This window comes from Euleptes europaea, chromosome 3, assembly GCF_029931775.1.
Source record: "Euleptes europaea isolate rEulEur1 chromosome 3, rEulEur1.hap1, whole genome shotgun sequence".
In the NCBI taxonomy this organism is placed as follows: domain Eukaryota; kingdom Metazoa; phylum Chordata; class Lepidosauria; order Squamata; family Sphaerodactylidae; genus Euleptes; species Euleptes europaea.
In genome coordinates, this window is record NC_079314.1 from 117,073,949 (window position 1) to 117,092,256 (window position 18,308).

Sequence of the window (18,308 nt, forward strand, 5' to 3'; positions counted from 1 at the left end):
AGCGTTGACTCTCAAAAGCTCCTACCTAGAAAATGGTGTGTGTGGGGGGGGGGTACGAACAGCAAGAAGCATAACATTCTGATATGAAAGACATGAATTATTGATAATACTGATTGTGTTTACTGTTCTGCAAGTCATTTCAAATAAGATGGAGTTAACTCAAGTTGAATCACTGTAAAGTAATAATAGAATTTTGAATTTGACTCATAGCAGAAATATAATTATTTACTCAAACTGTCTGAGAAATCATCTGGAGGGTGAGAGATTCAAAACAGGTAAAAGGATTATTTCTTCACACAACACATAGTTAAATTGGGGAACTCCCTGCCCCAGGATGTGGTGATGGCCACCAACTTGGAAGGCTTTAAGAGGGGAGTGGACGTGTTCATGGAGGAGAGGGCTATTCAGCAGCGACCCCGTGTTCTAGTATTATGAGATTCGAACCTGGGTCTCCCAGATCCTAGTCCGACACTAACCATCACACCACGCACCTGTTCAGCAAAGTGGCAAACCTTTCATATATTTAATAATGGGGGGGGGGAGGATGGAATCGTCCACATGCAACCCATGGCTCCAGCCCCTGTCTGCCCTCTTTTAACCTTTCAGTCCAAATTTAGCTGACCCCCTCCCCGGCTACCAGACAGGGTTATCGAATGTCATTCCTTTCCCTCCAAATGCAGCTGATCTTAGCGTTACACAAGCCGACAGCTCATAAACACAATGGAGGGAAGGTGGGGGAACGAACACTTCTGAACATGGGCGGGATTTTCATTCTTCTGTTTTGCTTGCTGGTTATTTGGGAATGCCAGGCTGGGCGAGGGCTTGTGACTCTCATAGGATCCACGAGGGCGAAAAGAGGCCGGCCATGACGGGGATTGGGGTCCCCCGGAGTTTACATTGATGCACTGATAACCATGGATGGTACAGCTTACTCAGAGCCAGCGTGGTGTAGTGGTTAAGAGCGGTGGTTTGGAGCGGTGGACTCTGATCTGGAGAACCAGGTTCGATTCCCCACTCCTCTACATGAGCGGCGGAGGCTAATCTGGTGAACCGGGCTGGTTTCCCCACTCCTCCTCACTAAGCCAGCTGGGTGACCTTGGGCTAGTCACAGCTCTCTCCAAACTCTCTCAGCCCCACTTACAGGGTGTCTGTTGTGGGGAGGGGAAGGTGATTGTAAGCCGGTTTGATTCTGCCTTAAGCAGTAGAGAAAGTCGGCATATAAAAACCAACTCTTCTTCTTAGAGTAAAAAGCTTGTTTAATTGGCAAATTAATTAGATTATATATGCTTTATTCCAGTTCCAGTACATTTGCCTGTATGCAAATGAGCATTTAGGCGTAACTTTATTAAACTTTCTGTGTATCTTCAAAGCAGCTGTTAAGTAGCAAACTACTGATAGAGTAACAACCTTATGATTACCAGACAGCAGATAGATTAAGCGGTAGTCATGAGAACATACAGGAAAGTGTGAAATCAGTGGATTAATCAAAGATCTTATAAAATATAAATCAAAACCGAATTAAAAAAATGGGCAAGCATTTGTCTTTGCCTTTCCACAAAGGCAGACTCTCCGTTCGATTGGGGTTTTCAAAAACCTGCCAGTTAATTCATTGAGGGGGAAGGCATTATGTCTGGCCAAGAAGAAAAGTCTGTGAAAAGTTGGAATGGTTAAGAAGTCACGATAATCTGGGAGCACCGGAAAAGATGAGGTGCTTCGTCCCCAGAAGGAGAGTGCGCATTTCCTTCTGGCATCACCACATAGTCCAAGATGGTCCCTTTGTTCTAAGTCTGTGAGTAATGTGCTTTATTACACGGTGATTGTACTATTATGTATGGTTTTCTACCGTGTAACCCCCTTTGTATACTAGCACCCACCTGGACGTTGGCAACTCTGCTTCTGCACCTCCTTGAAAGCCAACGTGGTGTAGTGGTTAAGAGCGGTGGTTTGGAGCAATGGACTCTGATCTGGAGAACCGGGTTTGATTCCCCACTCCTCCACGAGTGGCGGAGGCTAACCTGGTGAACTGGATTTGTTTCCCCACTCCTAAACACAAAGCCAGCTGGGTGACCTTGGGCTAGTCACAGTTCTCTTAGAGCTCTCAGCCCCACCCACCTCAAACGGTGTTTGTTGAGGGGAGGGGAAGGTGACTGTAAGCCGGTTTGAGTCTCAAGCCTTAAGTGGTAGAGAAAGGTGGCATATAAAAACCAACTCTTCTTCTTCCGAATTTAAAGGGATAGAGACTTAGTACGTGCATGGTGTTGTGGTTAAGGTGTCGGATGAGGATCCGGGAAACCCAGGTTCGAATCCCCACTCTGCTGTGGAAACTTGCTGGGTGACCTTGGGCCAATCACACACTCTCAGCTCCAACCCTGGCTAGTATTTGGACAGGAGGCCTCCCAAGAAATACCAGGGGTGTGACACTACACCACACTGGCTCTCAAAGACTATTGCCTTAATAGAACAAGGCAACAGGGGACGTCATTAAGGCAGCTGTTTTTGTGATGCACAACCAGACAGCATACCAAATACACTATACAGTGCATGGAGCCAGCGTGGTATAGTTGTTAAGAGTGGTGGTAACTGGAGCGGTGGACTCTAATTTGGTGAACCGGGTTTGATTCCCCACTCCTCATGAGCGGTGAAGGCTAATCTGGTGAACTGGGTTGGTTTCCCCCACTCCTCCACATGAAGCCAGCTGGGTGACCTTGGGTTAGTCACAGCTGTCTCGTCCCCACCTACCTCACAGGGTGTCTGTTGTGGGGAGGGGAAGGGAACGGGATTGTAAGCTGGTTTGATTCTTCCTTAAGTGGTAGAGAAAGTCGGCATATAAAAACCAACTCCTCTTCTTTTTCAAGGGATAACACCTGGGCCCACCCCAGGTAGGGTTGCCTGGTACCTCTTTGCCACTGGCAGGTTTGGGGGGTGGAGCCTGAGGAGGGTGGGGTTTGGGGAGGGACCATAGAGGGTGGAGTTTGGGGAGGGACAATTGCCAAAGTGGCCATTTTCTCCAGGTGAACTGCTCTCTATCGGCTGGAGATCAGTTGTAATAGCAGATCGCCAGCTAGTACCTGGAGGTTGGCAACCCTAACCCCAGGGTGTACTCTAGATGAAGCTCTGTAGATGGCTTGACCCACAGGAGTTCCCCCCACACCGAAAAAGACGACAAGAAAATTACTAGGGGAGTAGGAAAGTTTGAAAGCGACTTGTGAAAACAAACTTTACTAAGGCCAGCTTATTGATAATGATATGTCTATTTTGGAAGAGGACAAAAAGCCTTGAATTACTTCCCATGCAGCCAAAAAGAGGCCTAGCTGAGGAATTTAATAAGCTGGCTACAGCCAAACGGCAGTTATCTTCTTTCCCATCCTCTCCCCCGCCATCCCAACAGGCCAGAGAGAGAGGCTAGCATTGTCTTCGATGAAAACCAATCTTGCAGTCCCCATTCTGATGTTTAGCAATCAAGTGGAAAAGTTGCTTTCCCTAAAAAAAACTGAAATGAATCAGCCCCTGTGCTCAAACAACCTTTCGCTACCAAGATCAGCTTTCTTTCCAAACCCCATCTGCTTGAGTATCTGATTGGTGAGACGGCTGAGCCAGTTGATCACTTCTGTAATCACAAGGCATGTTCAGCTATTACCATTCAGTGTTGGGCTGAAACTATAAACCCGAAGATGATGAATGGAAAATTCCATATCGTATTGTATTGTACTCAGGGGTATTGTGCTGGGGGGTGGGGGGCGCAACAAAACCTGAGGCAGAGATTGGCTGAGCTACTCTGATGTCACAGAAGGGCTGGGTGGGCAGCTTGGTGAAAGGCTCAGAACCTACAAGGAGGGGTTAGAAGTCCTTGCAGGATGCCGGGGATTGAACCTGGGATCTTCTGCATGCCAAGCAGACACCCTACCGCTGAGCCACAGCCCCTCAGTTCCCATGGAAATGTTAAGTCGCCATGCACCACAAGGCGCCTTGGGGATAGAGCGGCGCCCCTCAGCACAAGGTCCATTTTTAACCAGATGTTTGGACAGTTCGATTTAACCCCCTCTTCTTAACTCTACATGGCAAGCCAACCTCAAGGAGGCCGCCGACCATCTTGGACCTGGGCCTTCGTGATGCAGAGTGGTGCAGTGGGAGAGCGACAGTTCACCTTACAGGAAGGGTGATTCCAAGGCAGCCATGTTGGACAAGCCACCCTCCCCCTCAGAGAACCCTATGGGGTTGCCCTAAATCAGTTGTAACTTGATGGCAAAACACACACACATATAGCATGAAAATCCCATCCAGCATCCACTGGGTGGGGAGACTCTTGCGAACAAACACAGACCGCAAACTTCTATTTCAAGAAGATATTTTATTGGTCCGGCAACTGCAAAATATACAAACGTTCAAAAGGCAGACCTGCAGCTGGGCACAGCTTCATCTCAGGCAAACAAACAACCATCCGACTCAAATATACAGAATCAACTTTGCACCCCAAAAAAAAAAGTGAAAAGGGAAAAAAGACATTTTCCTCCCCTCTCAGCTCTGCAACAGCCGTTTAAATAAATAAATAGCACTTTGCTATCAAAAAATATGATAAAAATATAAATTCAAGTATCAAAGGAAAAACACAATCAAAGAAGAAATCATTGGTGTGGTTCTCGGTCGCCTCGCGCGCGCCCCCCCCCCCACTCGCCGCGGATGTTCAGCAAAACAGCAAAAAATCTACGCCCCCATCCCGTCACGCTCCGTACGCACCCCTCCTTCATTCAGACTGCCAGAAGCAAAAAATAATCCGGTTTCTTCCAGGATCCCCTCCTTTATACGAGTCAGTAAACATTTCACCTTGTCGCGATCAAGTGAAAGAGAGTTCGGGTAAAATAGGTTATGGCAGGGAACTAACGCGCAGTTCGTCAGCAACTGGTTCATCTAGCCGGAGCGGGAGAGGAAGAAGAAATACAAGCCGTGCGCAAGATAAAGTCACACCCTTGGAAAAAACCCTCTCTTTAAAGAGAGAGAGAAAAAAATCGAACTCTGCAGTCAAGCAGTTGATGCAGGGGGTGGGTAGAGTAACTCTATGCATGCACAGCACTCGCTTCCCAGAAAAACACAATAAAAATAACAAAAATAAGAAAGTGTCCTAGCAGCTGTACACTAATATACACATATAAACCACCTTGCGTGGCAAGCCCCCCCTCCCCCCCCAGTAAAAATATTCAGTGGTCAGACGTGCCTTTTCACTTTTGACGCAGCCTTAATAAAAACCGTACAAAAAAAGCACTTAACTGTGACACAGCCCTAACACCCAAGGCACTGCTGTACGCCTTTCCGTCTCCCCAACACCTCCTTCTAAAGAAGCCGCCACGCTCCCACAGAGCTAGTGGAACGTCTAACCTACCAACCTTTTCCCTGAAGCTAGAAAAGTTATGAAATGGAAAAGGGAGGGTTTTTCTTGCTGAAAGCCCCGTCCCAAAATTCTCCGCTAATGGGACCGGGAGAGTCTCTTTTTTTGTTCGTGACGCATCCCTAGTTTGAAGGTACCGTTTTGGAACGGCTCTGGAAGCAAAAGGGATGCGGGCAGCTAGAGATTGCTCCGGCGGGTATCAAAAGAAGGGCAGATGTGCTTGTGGGGGAACGACAGCCAAGCGGAACCCCAAGAAAGAACTTACTAGGGGTTCAAAAATCGGCTTTTCATTGACAGCTGAGGGGAAATTGCAGCCAACTCCCACAGGGCATCAGGTTTTCTTTCGGGGTTAACATTAGGGATGTCTTCGAAGTGTTAAGATTTAAAAGTCAATGGCGGATCCCGCCCCCCCCCCCAAAAAAAAACCCCAGCAAATGAGAAAACATTTGGGAAAGACATGGGTACTGCTGACAAACTCCAAATTCTCTGCAATTGTTTTAAGCTTTGGAAGCAACTTCAAGGGAACATCCCCATGCCCCAAAGGGAAAACAACTACTGGCGGTGAACCACTGACACAAAAGAGGCGTGCCCCTGTAATGACCTGTGTTTTCTGTGGCACGTGAGAATGTGATCTGTGCTCATGAGGAGCTGTCTGCAAAATGCTTCGCGACTATAAGCCCTTCCTCAGCTCAGATAGAAAACAAGCCAAAAAATCCTGCACCTCACCACACGCGAAAGGATAATGTAGACGAGCCCTCCGAGGGTGATCAGAAAAGTGTTAGTCCTCTCCGTAAAACTGATTTATAACACTTGATCCAGCCAGGGCGGGAGCTTGAAGGAATCAAAGGAGTTTGTGGGTAGGGAGATAACTGATGAACCACATGCAATTGAGGTGTGTCCCTTAGGGGTGTGCCCTTCCCCATTCCCGGTTCAGTCAAAAACCAAACTCGCATTCATACCACCCCTCTATCGCTCCCTCAAGTCAGACGTTGTCTGTTACAGTTTACCAAGTGGTCTCAAACCCGGTCGGTTTTTTTGGCGGGGGGTCCTCAGGCCAAAGCTACACATCCTTTCAATATTCATAGAGTGATTCAAATTTAGTATTATTTGATACGGAACTTTTTTTTAATTCAGAAGGGGCCCCTGGTTTTTCTGATTTCAGGGGACAGGACAGTGGGTCATGCCAACGAGCGAGATCAAATATGTCGGTATCACAATGCACTGGTTTTATCCTCTTTTCTGACTTCATTCCCCTTACCCCAAATACCATTCACTTATTTAGACACTGTAAAAGAAATAGGGGGCCGCCTCCCATCTCTGCAAGACAATGGAGCTGCTTTACACATAACCTCCGCCTTCCACCGCTACTTAGGACACTCGGAGTGTAAAGAAGTACCTTTCGGGCCGGCAACTGTCCATCAGGCCCCAAAGGAAAACAAAAAGTAATTCAACCTAAACATCAGACGTTGGATCCACATTTATAATCTAGCGAGATGTTCGCTTCTCCCTCCCCCACTCATGTCTGTCTTTCTTTCTCCTGCCTCCGTTCCGAGTCCAAGTGGGCAGATGATTAGCTATGGAGACGGTCAACGACAAAAAGAAAGGTTGACCCTCAAGTAGAGCGGAGAAGGATGCAAGTTTCGGAGACAGGCGATGCAAATGGAGCCGGGCCTTTCCTCGCGAGGCTTCGCCAGCATCGCCTGGAGAAATTCACGACTGCTCGTGGGAGATGTTCAGGTTCTGTCGAGGAAAAAGGAAGGAATGGTGAGTGGGTAGTTTTTTTTAAAAAGAAAACCAAAAAGCAGAGAAGCAAGAGATCCTTCGCATGCAGGGCATCACCGCGGAAACGTTCCCTGGGGAGTGCAGGAGAGAGAAAGACCACAATGACCCCATTGTTGAAGGACAGACAAGGTCACAATGCAAACCATGAGCAATTGTTCGTAATCATGCAGTCACAGACTAGCAATGTCTGACTCGTCCATTCAAATTGTATATTGGTAACTGAAAAGGTGTCCTGACCTGGATGGGCCAGGCTAGCCCAGTCTCTTCAGATCTTGGAAGCTAAGGAGGATCGGCCCTGACTAGTACTTGGATGGGAAGACCACTAAGGAAGTCCAGGGTTGCTATGCAAAGACAGGCAATGGCAAACTAGCTCTGTTCATTTCTTGCCTTGACCTGGATGGCCCAGGCTAGCCCAATCTCATCAAATCTCGGAAGCTAAGCAGGATCAGTCCTGGTTAGTATTTAGCTGGGAAGACCACTGAGGAAATCCAGGGTTGCTATACAGAAGAAAGCAATAGCAAACCATGTCTCTTGCCTTGAAAATCCTCTGGAGTTGCTGTAAGTCAGCTGTGACTTGACGGCACTTTACACATACACACACGCGCACACACACGCACAATGGAAAAGGTACTGCAGAAAAAGGAGACCATTTTTTCCTTACAAGGGAACTGGCCTTGTAAAAAGGCTGCCCTTGAATATCCTACCAAGTCAGGATCGGATTTTCTCCCAGCCATCCAAATGTTAGAAAAACTGAGGCTCAGCTAAACACCAGCGGGTCAGCTTCTAAAACTTAATGCAGTCGTGCAAATGAATCCATGAAGCTTTAGACCAAGTAGCTCCTAAAACCTGCTCTGCACCTGAATTACAAAGTGCAGGCAACCCATTGTCAGTCTTCTATCACCTCCAGGTTTATTTTGAACCCCAGCTCACATTTTAAAAAGCCGTTCTAGTCCACATGGCTATGCACCGATGAGCATAGCTTTGGTGGTAGAGAATAAGGATGTGTCTTCACAGATCTAGTTTCAGGGGACCAGAGAGGCACCATACTGTCCCTCCTAAGTGTCCGCTCTCTGAAGGTCCCAAGTTTAAGACTCTGGCATCTTTAATTAAAAGATCACAAATAGCAGAGCTGAGGAAAGACCTCTGCCCGAGGTCCTAGAGGGCTGTGTAGTGAGAACATTTGCTCATGGATGCACATGACAGGACACGAGGAAAACATTGGATGCTGCCATTTTGAAGTTCCCTTTCAGCTGTGACTTCAGATCACCCTTACTGCAGGCATGCTCCCCCCCAACACACACAGTAGAATGAGCGGAAGAATCAACAGCACCACTTCACACTGTATGTGCAGGATGACAATTTGCACAGTTCCCCTTTCTGAAAAAGGCACTGTAAGCAGAAAGCTAGCACAACAGGAAATGCACCAGGCTATGCTAGCTTTCTCCTTGCAGGGAGTTTTCCCACATAGAGGGAAGGAGCAAAGATGTCCTTCCTTAACCGGCAGCTTGATGATTTCAGTCCATCCTCCCCACTGCATTCTGCCATGGGACGCATACAGGCCAGCCTTAGGTTCCAGTTATCACTGAATAATCCTGTGTAACTGTAAAGACTGCATGCTTGTTGCCCAGCAAAATGCTGCTCCGCTGAAAGAGAAATATCACCCCGATCTAATTTTGTATCCCTTGAAGTTGCAAAGGTAAGCTTGGGTGGGGGGGGAAATGGGGAAAATCACCAGACAGCCCAAGAAAATGCGGAGGATCTTGGGACAGCAAGCAGCGTGGGGACGGTCAGTTTTCTAGCACAGCAATATTTCAGGGAAGGGTCCGAAGCCTCTAAGATGCAGCAGGAGGTTAGTACAAAATTATGAAGGAACACACACCGAGAAATCCCAGTGCAAAGGAAGGCGCGCGAGCATGGACCTAGGTGTGCATGCACACCTCCTGCACACTCACACACCAAAAACTGCTCTGAGCAGCTGTTATTCCAATGGGATCATACCAGGCCAGGGAAACCACAACATGCACAGGGGCAAGACGTTTTACCTGGGAAATATTAGCAAAGCGAACAGTTTGAAAAAGTGACAGACAGGCCGTCTTTCAGCATGGAAAGTGAAGTGGGGGAGGGGGGGAGGAGAGAGAGAGAGAGAAAATAAAAGGCGGTGAAGGAGGAAGGCATCCAATAAGATGACTGGTAAGGAGTGCCCAGAACTGGGGTTCTCTGCAAGACAAGGGGGGTGCAGAGAACCAGCGTGGTGTAGTGGTTAAGAGTGGGGGACGCTAATCTGGATAACTGCGTTGGTTTCCCCACTCCTCCACATGAAGCCAGCTGGGTGACCTTGGGCCAGTCACTCTCTCAGCCCCACCTACCTCATGGGGTGTCTGTTGTGGGGCGGGGAAGGGAAGGAGATTGTAAGCTGGTTTGATTCTCCCTTATGTGATAGAGAAAGTTGGCATATAAAAACCAACTCCTCTTCTTCGGGATAGATGTGCCTGAAGCTGCCTTATACCGAATCAGACCCTTGGTCCATCAAAGTCAGTATTGACTACTCAGACCGGCAGAGGCTCTCCAGGGTCTCAGGCGGAGGTCTTTCACATCACCTACTTGCCCAGTCCATTTAAGTGGAGATGCCGGGGATTGAACCAGGGACTTTCTGCATGCCAAGCAGATGCTCTACCACTGAGCCACGGATTGCCTATAGTGTCTTGAGCAGAGAAAAGGCAGCAAGGCCAGATTTACGAGACATAGAGCACCGAGCTTCGCTTCTCTCCCCAATACAAGTTAGTGTTTCACAGCTGCCAATCAAGAGATGCTCCAACCAATGAATGAGAGCCATAGTTTTGTTTTTTTTCTACCACACCCCAAGAAGAAAACAACGTGCAACTTTGCATGGGGGAAACAGGGAGCCTCCCAGAGAAAACTCAAAAGTGCTCACGGCGGGAAAGGAAAACCAGGCCAGCCAGGCAATAAGGAAAAGGGAGTCGCCTCCCAAGGAGATACTTACAGGCAGGCCTTCCCCAGAAAAGGCTGTACGGGAGACAGAGAGAAAAAGGGAAAGAAATGGGAAAAAGAGATCAGTAATGGGCTACAAAGCAGAAAGGGACCAAGGAGCAACAGGAAGATCACACCAAGGGTCAATCGGTCTGAGCGGAGGAGGGGAACGGGATGCGAGCTGCCCGGCTACTCGGCCAACCATGCAGAAAGTCACTCCCCTGCCACCAAGGCAGACTTTGGCATCACAGGGCCTAACCTGGGGTTGCCAGCTCTGAACTGGGAAATCACCTGGAGATTTTAGGGGTGCAGCCTGAGGAGGGCAGGGTTTGGAGAGGGGAGGGACTTCCATTGGGGTAGAAGGCCATAGAGTTCACCTTCCAAAGCGGGCACTTTTCTGCAGGGGAACTGATTTCTGTCTAGGGTTGCCAGGTCCCTCTTCACCCCCGGCGGGAGGTTTTTGGGGTGGAGCCTGAAGAAAGTGAGGTTTGGGGAGGGGCTTCAATGCCATAGTCAAATTGCCAAAGCAGCCATTTTCTCCAGGTGAACTGATCTCTTATCAGTTGTAATAGCAGGAGATCTCCAGTTGGTACCTCAAGGTTGGCAACCCTGTTTCTGTCCCCTGGAGCTCAGTTGTAATAACGGGAGATCTCCAGCCACCACCTGGAGGTTGGCAACCCTAGCCTGACCCCATGATGCAATCTTCTAAGAACCATCCCCAGGCCATCTAAGTACCATCCCCAAGTGGACATGCCCTGAGGAGCGGGCTTCCCCCCCACCCAAATGATTCTCAGATACGTGAAAGCCAATTTGGACTGGGAACACAGGGCAGGGAAGGATTTATGCCTTCCCTCCCTGCTCCATTTGCCCAACATGAAATGTCACCAGGGGGTTTCAGTTTCCCCCCACTACGGAAAAGGTGGATGTTCTGACAGGCCATTTACTTGAATAACGCCCAGGTAGAGAAGTTCAGTTTCCACAAAGCTGGTCAATCCGCAAAGTTCTCCTACACAAGCTTTATTGACCTAAATGATACAAATACCAAGTTGCTCATAGTCGACCCAAAGTCATAGATGTGGAAATTCACTACTTTAAAAAAAACCTTTTAAAAGAAAAAATCTAATAGGGAGGCACTAGACATTAAAAGGAAGGGAATGGCCAGACCCAAGAAAGTCTTGGACAGGGAAGATAAAGCAGTGCCATATTCCTAAATTAATTTGTGTCAAGGGTTTGAAGGGATCCAAGCCAGCGTGGTGTAGTGGTTAAGAGCGGCAGACTAATCTGGAGAACCGGGATCGAGTCCCCGCTCCTCCACATGAAGCCTGCTGGGCGACCTTGGGCCGGTCACAGTTCTATCTAGAATGGCAAACCACCTCCGAACATCTCTAGCCTTGAAAACTCTACGGGGTGGCCATGAGTCAGCTGTGACTTGACGGCACACACGCACACAAACCGATCGTGCACGCTCCGTTTTTATTCCGACATAAAGCCACATGCTTTCACACAATCCTGCACAAAGCTCTTCCCGCCCCCCCCCCCCCGGAAAGGTACATACACTCAAGCCCAGCTCTCTCATGAACACATGAAGCTGCCTTATACTCAACCAGGCCCTTGGTCCATCAAAGTCAGTTTTGTCTACTCAGACCGGCAGCGGCTCTCCAGGGTCTCAGGCAGAAGTCTTTCACATCACCTACTTGCCTGCTCCCTTTAACTGAAGATGCCAGGGACTGAACCTGGGACCTTCTGCATGCCAAGCAGATGCTCTACAGCTGAGCCACAGCCCCTCTCCATGGCTCTCCAGGGTCTCAGGTAGAGGTCTTTCACATCACCTACTTGCCTGGCCCCTTTAACTGGAGATGCGGGAGACTGAACCTGGGACCTTCTGCATGCCGAGCTCAGAGGCTCTACCAGTGAGTCATGTATCACAGGCTATGCTCTGGGAGACCTGGGTTCAAATCCCCCCCCCCATCAAACACACAAAAAGGGTGGGAGCGAAAACCAGCACCCAAGATGAACTCAGAGGAGCGCTGCCATTTGGCAGTTAAGAAATCCCCTGGAAAGTCAGAAAGCAACAGAAAAAGACACAAAAGCGGGTGGGCGAGAGCCAGGGCGAGGCTCTCCACCACCACCACCACCACACGGAAACGGAAAAAACATCAATGAAAGAATGTAACCAACTTGTCCAGGTAGCTGCGCGGGCACCTCCTGGGGGCCACAGACGGGGTGAGCAGCCGAAGCGGCGGCGGCGGCCACGTGCTCCTCAAAGCTGTTGATGCGCGGCTTTTTGGTGGGCTCGGGGCTTGCTAGAGGGGTGACACTATTGCGGCGCATGAGGGTGTTAGGCCCCTTCTTTGCATCCTACATCAGAGCGAGACAAAGAAAAAAAAAAGGAAGAAGGCGATAGTTACGAAAAAAAAGCAAGTTTCTCGTGTGTGTGTGTTTTTTCTTCTTACAAAAATGCATGATGGGTTAGTCGGTTTGCCAAACAACACACACAAACACACACACACACACACACACACACACACACACACATGTGAAGGTTGAGAAGGCAGGGGACATCTTTAAAGAGTTTCAGGTGGGTCGCCGTGTTGGTCTGCAGCAGAATTATGATGAAAAGTCGATCGAAAATGTTAACACCTGTCTTGGTAAACAAGACTGGATTATCTGATCCTGTAAAGGTGTCTTTCCTTTTGAAGAACCGCTCTCCCACCGTAATTGAGAAAGCGGCCAAATTCTTTCACAGCATCATAAAGGATCGACACGACAAAACTCAGGGATGAATAACGTTTACGATTGTAATGTTATTTGAGCAACGTGTAATATTTTATTGTGTAATGTAAGGGGTTTTTTCTAATGCCATTAAAGGTTTTCGTATTGGTCTGCAGTAGAAGAGAAGATTCTGAGCCCAGCAGCTCCTTAAAGACCAACAAGATACGACCGACAAGATTTCCGGGGTTCACGCCTTGGAGAGTCAAAGTTCCCTTCATCAGGGACCTCAGGTCAGGAACCTCAGTGGGGTACCATGCCACAGAGTCCACCCTCCAAAGCATCCATTTTCTCCCAAAGAAACTGATCTCTGTAGCGGAGATGAGCTGTAATTCGGGGGGGGGGGGGTTTCCCAGGTCCCGCCTGGAGGCTGGCATCCCTAGCTGGGACTCAGCAACTGGTTGCCCTTACTGTCCTGACATTCAACCGAAGTCTCACCTTCCTGTAACTTAAGCTCATTAGCGCTAGTCTTGCCCTACTATGGGGTAACACAGAACGAGACTTTGCCCTCTTCTATGGGGCAGCCCTTCAGGCTTTCGAGAGAGCACAATTATGCCCCCTCCTTCTCTTAAGCAGACCCCAAGGCCCTTCAAGCTTCCCTCACGGGGCTATTTTCCAGACCTTTGACGGTCTTTGCCCCCCTCCTTCAAACTCGATCCAACTTCTCCCCGCCTTTCTTAAAACGCAAAACTGGAAACAACCCTAAATGCGGCACAGGGGAAATATTACTTCCTTTCTTGTTCTATAAATCGGGGTAGATCAACCCAGCATTTGTTTTACCATCCCATCTTTCAAATTCCAGCACAGCGAACCACATTAATCCTTTTTACAGGCGCGCTCTTAATACTAAATATTATTTAACCCTCACCCAAATCCTTTAAAAAAAAGCAGCAGCAGCAAGGAAACGAAGTGTAAGCCAGCACTTCCAGGTCACAAACACCTTGCTGAATAAAAACAGCCTTTGCTGGCTTTTCTGGACGTTTAAAATAGAGAAGCCGTTCCACAGCATGGGGCCACCTCAGAACAGGCCCTGATTCTAGGAGGTGACAGTCTAGTTTTCCACAAAGGATAGAGCATTTTCAGGGAACGGAGGGCCACAACCGACTTACAACCACCCCCATTCGGTCACAATTGTGTTCATGCAGGGGTACATTTCGAACTCGAGACCGTGACGGGCCCCAGGCAGGAAGATATGAGGCTGCCAAGTTACAGTGGGCCACAAGCACAAAATGAAAAGAGTGAAAATGAAAATTCAGTGTTCTAAATATTTCTTTGGCTTTCTGTTAAACTAACACACACGGGGGGGGGGGGAAGGTTAAAGGAGACCAACAAATAAGGTAGGCCGGGCCTACCCTCAAATGCACCTAGGTAGACCAAAGCCTACTCTTGACTCCCACAAGGCTCAAACACTAGCTGGGTGAGAAAGGCTTGGGTAGGTTGTATGGGGCACAGGAATGGAAATGGCAGGTGCCATTCAGACGGCAGGCCCCTAAGTTAAGAGTCTCACCACACGATCCAGCAATTTCCCCGCCTGTTTGGAGGTCTCCCACCCAAGGCTGACCCGGCTTCAGAGCTAACAGGGTCACACCATGTGGTGCTGCAGGCTCAAATGCTCCTCTAATGTTAGAAAAAGTCAACTCTCCATGCCTGTTGGAGGAATTTCCACTGAAATGGGTAGCCCCTCACTGAGCTGTGCTGGCATTAAGACTGCCAGAGGATCTGCTCCCTGCTTCCCTTCCTCCGCCCCCCACCCTTTCGCACCCTTATCACGTTTTTATCCTGCCCTTCCGCCACAGACATCTCAGGGTACACTATTCTCCCTTCCTGGATTTTATCCTCACAACCACCCTGCAAGGCCGGGTAAGCAGAGTATGAGCTCCGTGGGCGAGTGAGGATTTGAACCCACATCTCCCCAGCCCCGATTTGGCACACTCCGTGCCGCGCTCGTCTTGGCCGCTTTCTGACAAAAACAGAACGCTGCTCGTGCTCGCTTTGACGTCCTCCCCATCCTCATCAACTTAAAAACACATTTCAGAAAAGGGTGGGGGGAAACTAAAAGGCAAGAAAAGGAAAACCAAGTTGGGAGATGGTTAGGAGGGTGTCAGAGAGCAGCTCTCTGAAGTCACCTTTTTGTATGTAAGATGGTTGAAGATACGAGTAGGGAGAAATGTGGGCATGTTAGGGAGAAATACTACCCGCAGCAGGAGTTTGTCGAGCTTAGAACGGTTCTTTCCGAAACTCAGGGGCCTACCCAGGTTCTCGCCAGCTACACAACAGGAGTGGCGTGGGAAGAAACCGATGGACAAAAAGAATTCTTCTCACCTCAGGTTTGTCCCGATGGGTGTTCACAGCTTCAACGTTCAAAAAGATGGATTCAACTCTGCAACCTTATAATGGTGAGGGTGGGGGAGAGGAAACAAAACATACAGCACAGACCATTATTTACAAAACTTAAGATGATTAATCAATTTTTAAAAACCTATTGAAGAAGAAGAGTTCGTTTTTATACGCCGACTTTAATGAAGAATCAAACCGGCTTACAATCACCTTCCCTTCCCCACAACAGACACCCTGTGAGGTGGATGGGGCTGAGAGAGCTGTGACTAGCCCCAGGTCACCCAGCTGGCTTCATGTGCAGGAGTGGGGAAACAAACCCAGTTCACCTGATTAGTCTCCACCGCTCATGTGGAAGAGCAGGGAATCAAACCCGGTTTTCCAGATCAGAGTCCACTGCTCCAAACCACCGCTCTTATCCACTATACCATGCTGGCTGAGGGATTAAAAATTAATCAAGCTTATTTTTAACATAAGAGTTCCCTCCCGCATTAGCAAAAGTGTGCAGACTTCATTCAACTTATTGATGGATTAAAAATTAATAAACCATTTTTTTAAAGTCCAATTCTCCCCATTAGCAAAAGTGTGCAGACTTCATTCAGCCTAACTCAGAGCCCGCGGCAGATCCTGCCTTTCCTTTTAAAAGCTGATCTAAAGCACCCACAACACACAAATGCACAATGAGGTCTAGAAATTTGACTTTTTCCACATCCAATCACTGTAAGCGAAATTCTGCAGGCTGTCAGATTCTGCAGGGTAACAGGCATTTTGGCAGCTGAAGGGGACACCCCTATCCCTGAGGAACGCAACAGTCCTCCAAGCGAGTGAGTGCGGTACCCGCAAGATCCTAAGGAAAATCCCCTCTGAGTTGTAGCAGCCTGCTTCCACAGTCTCCAGGCATAAAGACGAGAATCGCACCCCTGACCACGGAGGGAGGGGATCGTCTCAAAGGAGAGAGAACTGAGGCCCCGCAGGACAGGGGATTCTGCCTCCCCGCGCTCCGTATGTAGCTGGAATATACTCACCGTAGGCTACGGGGGTCAGCTTCAGCACTGTGTGGAGAGGGCATTTCAAATAAGGCATTTCCTCTGAAAAGAAGTACAGACACAGGACAGGCAATCAGCGGGACAGAAAAAGGCGTTTTATACGTGTGGGGTTTTTTTTTTGCATTTCTTAAGGCAGAGTTTAAACATGATAATGGCAGGGCAGCAGCCATTTCCCCCGGGGACTTTGCACTTGCACGAGGGCTCAGTCAAACCGAGTTGCTCCCTGCGTGAAGAGGCGAAGTCCCACGGCACTGTGAAAATGAACAAATATATTCGTGGTCCACGGAAGCTTGTGGTACAATAAATTTGCTGTCCTTCCAGGCGCCACAAGACTCGGGTGTTCACGATCCCTTTTATACATTAAAAAACAACAATGAGCCTTGCAGCAGCTTAATATGTTTTAATTGCTTTTTAATGTCTTTGTCCCTATTTTAACTGCTTTTTACTTTGTTTTAATGATGTGTGATTTTAATGAGGGGGTGATTCCGATGGTTTTAAAATGTGATTTTAGCGGGCGCGTTTTAAATGGTTAGTTGCCTTGGTGGCTCTCATGAGGGATATAAATTCTGTAAATTAATTATTAATGATTTGATTCCGGTGCAAGATTCCATGAACCACAGTACTTTTGTGAAGTCTTGAAAGGTGACACAGGACTTTGCCTGTTCGGCTGCAGCAGAATAATTTATCTGCTTCATTTATAACCTGCCTTTCTCCCCAGCGGGAACCCAAAGCAGCTTACATTCCTCTCCTCTCTTCCAATTAATCTTCTCAACAACCCTTTGAGGTAGGCTGAGAGTGTGACTGGCCCAAGGACACGCACTGGGTTTCCATGGCAGAGCAGGAATTCAAACCTGGGTCCCCCAGATCCTAGTCCAACACTCTTAACACTACACCCAGAAGAGTTGGTTTTTATATGCTGACTTGCTCTACCACTTAAGGTAGAATCAAACCACCTTACAATCACCTTCCATTCCCCTCCCCACAACAGACACCCTGTGAGGTAGGTGGGGCTGAGTGTGACTAGCCCAAGGTCACTTAGCTGGCTTCATGTGGAGGGGTGGGGAAAACAAATCCAGTTCACCAGATTAGCCTCTGGCGCTCATGTAGAGGAGAGGGGAATCAAACCCAGTTCTCCAGAACCATCTTCTGGACATGGAGTGGGGGTCAGTGGGGGTGCAAGGGGGGGAGGTAGTTGTGGGTTTCCTGCATTGTGCAGGGGGTTGGACTAGATGACCCTGGTGATCCCTTCCAACTCTTATGATTCTATGAGATCAGAGTCCACTGCTCCTAACCACTGCTCTTAACCACTACACCACGCTGGCTGTCCCTCACCACAAGGCTAACCCTCTGAAAACAACAATAACTAATCGGGAGCCTCCCTTGGTTTGTCAACAAACCTGTCTGTCACACCTGTGTGTGTGTGTAAAGTGTGGTCAAGTAGCAGCCGACTTATGGCGACCCCTTTTTTGGGGTTTTCATGGCAAGAGACTAACAGAGGTGGTTTGCCAGTGCCTTTCTCTGCACAGCAAACCTGGTATTCCTTGGTGGTCTCCCATCCAAATACTAACCAGGCCCTGCTTAGCTTCTGAGATCTGACGAGATCAGGCTAGCCTGGGCCATCCAGGTCAGAGCCTGTCACACCTAGGAAGGAGGAAATCAAGATGCTGGACCACCAGAGAGGGCCAAAAACGACGCAGGCCCCTTACCTGCACTCTTGTCCAGGAAGTAGGCCAAGAGGCATCTCATCACAGCCTGGTGACAGATGACGAGGACGTTCTCCTGCCGCTCCAGTTCCATGATGACCGGCTCAAGACGCTGCACCAAGTCCTGGTAGGACTGCAAGAGAGAGATACGATGTGACCACGAAGCCGTCAGGAAAGAGCTCCCCTAGACGCTCCGGTATCTTCCACGTTGGTTTTTAAACAATACTGTTCCCTTTTTTCAAATTTAGTTGGCACAATTGCTTTATCAAGGAGGAGAACTGTGAAGGGAGGACTTTCCCCCAGAAA

At 48.6% G+C, this 18,308-nt stretch overlaps 1 protein-coding gene across 3 annotated transcripts in view; it reads right to left on the bottom strand.

The window, feature by feature from the left end:
- Window positions 1–7,073: 7,073 nt before the first annotated feature.
- PFKFB3 (6-phosphofructo-2-kinase/fructose-2,6-biphosphatase 3) overlaps window positions 7,074–18,308 on the bottom strand; it is a 34,770-nt gene continuing 23,535 nt past the window's right edge. Inside the window, exons 6-11 of one of the 3 annotated variants that reach the window (XM_056845833.1) lie at window positions 18,006–18,135; window positions 16,279–16,341; window positions 15,242–15,306; window positions 12,329–12,508; window positions 10,164–10,186; window positions 7,099–7,120 (exon numbers count right to left, since the gene is read on the bottom strand). In XM_056845833.1, coding sequence (XP_056701811.1) covers window positions 7,114–7,120; window positions 10,164–10,186; window positions 12,329–12,508; window positions 15,242–15,306; window positions 16,279–16,341; window positions 18,006–18,135 — 468 coding nt within the window. In that variant the 3' untranslated portion in view covers window positions 7,099–7,113. Of the gene's footprint in view, window positions 7,121–10,159; window positions 10,187–12,328; window positions 12,509–15,241; window positions 15,307–16,278; window positions 16,342–18,005; window positions 18,136–18,308 lie in introns of those variants that run through there. The other 2 variants (XM_056845834.1, XM_056845835.1) reach the window with 2 other exon arrangements.